This window comes from Impatiens glandulifera, chromosome 1 (genome assembly GCF_907164915.1).
Source record: "Impatiens glandulifera chromosome 1, dImpGla2.1, whole genome shotgun sequence".
NCBI classification, from domain to species: domain Eukaryota; kingdom Viridiplantae; phylum Streptophyta; class Magnoliopsida; order Ericales; family Balsaminaceae; genus Impatiens; species Impatiens glandulifera.
This window is the reverse complement of record NC_061862.1, coordinates 74,356,590-74,363,058: the sequence shown is the minus strand read 5'-3', so window position 1 is coordinate 74,363,058 and position 6,469 is coordinate 74,356,590. Positions and strand designations below refer to the sequence as shown.

Below are 6,469 nucleotides of genomic sequence, written 5' to 3'. Positions count from 1 at the left end.
AAAGTTTGAGAAATTTTTTTGGAAAAGTCTTATCTTTTATCTTATCAATTTCTCTCTTTTTGATTATTTTATTTAAAATTATCAAAACCATGTAGAGATGCAAGTATAGGCCGGTTTCAAAAATAACTTTATATATATAGGGAGATAACCGAAAATAGAAAATGTTATATAGAAACACTAATATAAGCATAGTTAAAAGAAAGGGGAGCCCCTATTCTGAGTCGGAGAAATCGAAGCTAGCCATCAAATCCTTGTTCCGTTTTCTCTTAACCGGTTGCGCTTGACTGGCCGGTTCGCAGACTCGTTGTCTTGTGGGCCGCCGCTCTAGATGCTCTTCATCTTCCTCTTCGGTGTGAGTGGCCTGATCCGGTTGACTGTCAATAACCGTGTCAGTGACCTCATTCAGCAGCCCGACTACTTGAGCCTTCTTTGATGATTTCCGTTTCCGTTTTGCCGGAACCGAAACGGCAGAGGCCGCCTTTTTCTTCTCGTTAGCTTTTGCAAAGTTAGCGAGTCTTTGTCTTTCATTGTTTAACCGCTCTGCATCCTCTCGTTGCTGAGCGGCTACCGACTCTGCAAGTCCCGGATACTTAGCCACTGCCCTTCGTTCGTGCTCGGCTATTTCCTCTTCGGTGAGTTGCGGTGGCTCCTTTGCTAACCTGGCTTCTTCGTCCATCGCATTCTGGACTTCCTTAGCCGCTCGGGCGTTTGCTTCCACAACCGCTGCATCCGCATTCATCTTGGCCTTGATTAATTCATCCACCTGTGCGGTCAGCGCCTTGAGGTCGGCTTCGAGTTTGTCGTTGCGGTCTTCAAGACCCGCATTCTTCTTTTCCAGTTCCGAGACCCTGCTGAGTGTTGAGCCAACTAGATCCTTAGTGACCTCTCTTAATCGTTGTTCGGTCTCTCTTTCAAGCCGATCGAAGTCATCTTTTAGTCCTGAGGTGTCTTCTTCCAAGGCTTTGGTTCGTTGAAGATGGTTGTCGCGCAAAACCGCTTCTTCCCGATAGTCAGCGTCGATTTGTATGAACCGGTCATCTGTCATTACGAGTTTATTCCTCGTATTTTTGGCGAACCAGAGTGCCATGCTCACGATTCTCTTCATCCTCTCCTCTAGCGGGTGAACCGTTGAGTCGACAAACTCTTGAAGAAGACTCTTGACCCATTCTTTTGTAATGCCCGGTTCGGAGACTCCCGGTTGTTCATGTTGAAGCTGCCCGGTGAGAAGAGGCTCCGCCCTTTCATCGGTTTCGTTTATCACCGGGTCCCCCCGAGGAGGTGTAGCACCATGAATTAGACCCTCATCGGTCTGAGGGGCTGGAGAGTGCGGTATCTGTCGCTGACTGCACGCCACCTCCAGCCGATCAATTTCTTCGGCGAGTTCTCCTCTCGCTGTCTCAAGTTTCTCTAACACTAAGAGGTGTAAGTTAGCCTCCGGTGTTCCCTCGACGTACTTTTCCTTAATCTTCCGGATCCGTACGGTTAGCTTCTGTAGCCGGGCTCGCGGTCTTATGATGGAGGTTCGGCCTAAAGCATCGTGAATGGTTTCCGCGTTTGTGAGGCTCATGACTGCGTCCTCTATCTCCTTCATTCTTTTGAAGCATTCTTCGTCGGTGAAGCTCGGTAAAATGTGTTTAAAAAGTTTGCTGAACCGGTACTCGTGCCATTCCCGGTATATATCGCCAACCTTTTCAGCTCGCAGTGCAATGGTCTCCAGGATTCGGCGCGCTATAGTATCGGCCTTCGTCTGGTCGTCCTCCTCCTCCTCTTCAATGTCTTCTTCATCGGCCTCGGCGTTTTCAGGATTTGCGCCCGTACCGGTATTATCGGGACTTGGGCCCGAATGCTCTTCATCATTCGGTCTTTCTTCATCGGTTTTCTCAGATTCGGTTCGTTCAGATGTGGAAGCCGACTCTTCCTCTTCTGTTTGTGATGGCGGTTCTGAGAATACTATCTTCTCTTTGCCCTTGCTTCCGGTCTTTTCTTTCGCCGGGGCCGATTTCTTGGCGGTTGTCTTCTTTCGGCCACCTGTGGAACCGGGGGTCGGCTGCTTCCTCTCTAGGAAGTGTTTGGATCTTATCAACCTTCTTGATGGGATGATGACGCCGGGACCGATGCTGATGTTATGATGAAGCAAGATTTTACCAAGAGGAACGGCGTATCCCCATGACCGGGTTGAGTCCGGTTTCACCATATCTTTCAAGTTGTTGAATATTTCCTTCGCCCAGTTCACCTTCGTACCTTCTATCAAGCCGACTAGCATCCCGATTTTGGCCTTGGTGAGGCTGTTGTAATTTCCTCCTCTTGCCTAAACCGCCTTTGTGAAGATGTCACAAATCGGTATGTACTCCGGTCGCAGTGACGCTTTGTTACCGGATACTTTTACCGGTTCCTTAGTTGCTGAGAGTATCTGGCAAGCTGCTTCGAACGTTGTTAGTTCTATATCCGATGTTGCATCTTGGCCGTCTGTTGGAAGGCGTAAGCTCTCTGCAACCGATTCCTCGGTTAGCTCGAATTCAGTACCGCTTACAGTCGCGGTGATCTTGTCGCCAGAGAGAGTTGCGGTGTTGAAGAATTCTTCAACCGCATCTCTATAAAGAACATGGGGACCGCCGAGAAAGTACTCGAGTCCGGCCTCGGTTACCCGGTCAATAACTCCTTTTGCTGCAGGCGTGCCTTTCTGTCGGATTTCCTCGAAATCCACATGAGTCATGTGTTTGAACAAAACCGAGTTGCGCCCCATCTTAGAGAATTGAGAGAATTTGAATAATACGAGAGTAAATAACCGCTGAGAAAATTTGAGAGCTTAGAGAGAGAAAGCTGTTTCGCGTGAGAGTGAAATGAAGTGGCCAAGAGCCCCTTTTATAGGTGCGGTTTGGAAACCCAACCGTCCCATCAACATTTGGCGGGAGTTTTCCCTCCAAGCCGAATGGGCGGCAAACCATGGGCGGGAAGCCAAGAGGCGGTAATCGAAGAGGCGCCAATCTGTGGGCGGTAAATCAGCAGGTGGAAAATTTGAGCGGGAGTTTTGGGCGGGAAATTTCCCTCCAAAACTTTCGCTTTCGACTTTGATGATGCAAACCGATTGATGCTGCGGTTTTTCGAAAGTTAACCTGTTATTTTGAGTAAGCAGAATTTTGCAATCTTTTGAGTTTAAGCGGTTTTTCTTTGAGACCGGATAGGAGGGCGGTTATTTTGACAATGTTAACCGGTTACTTAGATATTCAAAATATTCAGATGACCCGGTCATTAGAATTGTATTGAAGAAACGTTACAGAAAAGAAACCGAAAGATAGATCGGTGTGAAAACAGACATACATAAGATGGGCAAATACAACTTATGTAATAACCATTTTAGAGAACTTTTCTTTCACCGCATCCATGTCAAGGATGTTCGAAGGGGATGCCGGTGTGCCCGGTCCAAACTCTAGCCGGTACTTGAGAATCAGCTTACTTATATGAGGTGCATAACCAAGACCTTTCTTGGTCAGCACCATGTTTTTCAAGTTTTGAAAAATGACCGTTGACCAGTTGATGGCCGTCTTGCTAACAATATGGGTCATTATGTTGTATGTGTTCTTAGAGTACCGCTGATTTGGAGATTGGCAAAGGATAGACCGGGTCACAATCTCAAGAAGTAGTTGAGAGTGATGAGCGAGGCGGGTTTTTAACCCATAGTTTTCCACCGGTACAATAGTGCTAGAGAAGTATAGTGCGTGTTCAAATGCCGCACTTCCCTCCAGAGTTGGAAAATCAGAAAACCCTTCCGTGGGTAGGTTGAGCAAGTGGGAAAATTCGGCTTCATCAAGCTAGAAAGTATGGTCTCTTACCGTAGAGACGATGTAGTTACCTCTGATGCAAGCGCTTCTGAAGAATGACTTGACATCCTCTATGAGTATGGGACCGGATTCTTCGAGAAAGGTTCGAAGGCCGGTGGCAATGAGAGATTGGAACATTAACTCCTTTCCATGATTTCCGTCCCACTCTTCCATACATGATTCGAAATCAACGCTCAAAAAAATTCCCAAGGTTCGGCTCGGCATGATTACGGTTTTGCTGAGAGAGATAGAGTTCAAGTAATTTCAAGAGTGTTTTGTGTTTTAGGATGTGTATAGTTGAGTAGAAGATGGCCCTTTATATAGGGTCGGTTTTGGGGGGAAAATATGAACATTGAATGTCAGTTTTGTCTTATTAGGGAAGAGAATATTTATGTTTCCAAAACGCATTGGGAAGGAGTTACTTTTAATTTAATGCGGAGCTCGAGGTGGGATTTGGTTGTAAAGTAACCAAGTTGGTTGGATAGTAATTGTTCAGGTGGTTGGGGGTTACTTCATTAATTAAATATTACTTTCCATTAATGCACCAATATAATGAAAAGTAATCAAAAGAAACCGAGGAAATCATAGATAAAACCGAGGAAAACATAAGAAAAACCGAAATGATCACAATGATGTTGGATAAAGATACACCCGGTGCGTGCAGCAAAATGACCGGGTGCAGGAAGGAGTAACTTAGTGTTCGTGGGAGTTGACGACACAGTTAGGGTTGTTGCGGCGGTTCCTTCTCCTCCAAGCCCTTTCGAACCGCTCATAGAAGGAGTCGATTATCTCTTTGGTCAGCACTTGAGCCTAGTTTATACCTTCGCCCGGACAGGTCGGAACCCCAAGTTCAACTAGTAAGCAGCTTAGTTGTGGAACGAGGCCGACTGTTCGCACCCCAATCATCCAGATTAGGACGTCGAACAGGACCCTTGACCAGTTCACCGGTGTACCAGTGGTGATGGCTGCCATCATATTAAAGGTCGCTGTGCAGTAAGTGTTTGTCACATCTCTCCCCAAGATGCTTCTACCTATCACATCGTTGAGGAGCTGATATTCAGCTCTCAATAGTGATTTAGTTCCATGATCATCGACCGGTAGGTTGGACCGTGCAAAGGTTAGAGACATCTCGGCCTTGAGGTCGGCCGGAACATTCAGATCTGTTAACCCTTGCTTCGGTAGGCTGAAACACCTAGCAAAGTCATGCTCTGTGAAGTCAAAGACTATACCTCCCACCTTCGATTGGATATGAGTATCGAAGTGAGGAGTTCCTATGAATACCCTTGCATTATAAAGAAATTCCAGGACTGATTCAGAGTATATAGTCTGCTTGTCATCCAGGAAGTACCGAAGACCAGTATCTTCCAGGGATTTGATCACTTTGTACACCTCATAGTGTTCGGTGCTCAAGGCAGATTGGAAATCAACTTGAAAGATGTTAGGAAACTGAGACATTTTTGCCTTAGTGAGAGAGTGATCTTTTGTCTTGTGAGTGTTTTGGTTAATGTTTGCTTCTCTTAAATACTAGTTGGGGGAGTATCCTAATGTCTAGGTATTACATGTGATGATATCTATTAACTGCAGGATAAGAGGTATTGCATGAAATAGGCATGTTTGCAGTCTAGGGTGTTGGTCATAGACCTGGACTATGAAAGATATCATCAGATCTTCACGTCTTTTTAGGTGCGACCATTTTACTTTGAAAAGGCAATGTTTCAGTACAGATATATTTAAACACTGATAGTTATTCCACTTTTGTTTGAATTTCAAATAATCTAAGATAACCTATTTCCGAACCAGTCAGTTATCTGTTGTTCATCCCGATGCGGTTATTTGGTGCATGCACCAAGTAGCCGGTCGGTTTACTCTATCCGATAATTTGGGCGGTTCTTCCATAGATACCAAGAAAATTTGAAGTCCAACAGGTTAGGAGGAACTACCGGTTTTGTCTGTCCGAACCGGTTTCCTTTTTTTTAAGCATCCTTAGGAAGGATTTGACTAATATCGGTTAAACCGAGAGTAAGTCTGAATTGAGAGAACTTAGCTTCCTGTAGAGGCTTGGTGAAGATATCGGCTACATATTAATCAGTCGGTACGTATTCTAGCCGGATATGCTTCAGCATGACATGTTCCCGGATGAAGTGGTGCCTTATGTCATTATGCTTGGTTCTGGAGTGGAGAACCGGATTGTAGGTAATTGTTATGGCACTCGTGTTGTCACAGAAGATTGGAGACTCTTCGGCTATGACACCGAAGTCCGTTAGTTGTTGTTGGATCCAAAGAAGTTGTGAACAACAACTTCCGGCCGCCAGGTATTCAGCTTCTGCGGTTGATGTGGCCACCGATGTCTGTTTCTTGCTATACCATGAAACAAGCCGGTTCCGCTGGTACTTTTTCTGTCAATCTTACAACCTGCATAGTCTGCATCTGAATAACTCGTTAGGTTAAAGGACGAGTCCTTTGGATACCACAGGCCGACATCAGGTGTTCCCTTTAGGTACTTCAATATCCTCTTTGCGGCTGTGTAGTGGGATTGTTTTGGATTTGCTTGGAATCTCCCACACACACCGACTGCAAATAGAATGTCTGGTCTACTCGCTGTTAGGTATAGGAGGGAACCGATGATGCCCTAGTAAGCGATCTGATCTACC

The 6,469-nt window shown here is 45.7% G+C and overlaps 1 protein-coding gene across 1 annotated transcript; it reads right to left on the bottom strand.

Annotated features, from left to right (window-relative positions):
- Positions 1–211: 211 nt before the first annotated feature.
- Positions 212–2,743, bottom strand: LOC124932574. The gene is made up of 4 exons (XM_047473230.1): positions 2,645–2,743; positions 2,349–2,542; positions 820–2,117; positions 212–723 (listed from the first exon to the last, which is right to left on the bottom strand). Exons 1-4 carry the CDS (start codon positions 2,741–2,743, stop codon positions 212–214), a joined length of 2,103 nt encoding a protein of 700 aa, XP_047329186.1.
- Between the last annotated feature and the right edge of the window lie 3,726 nt (positions 2,744–6,469).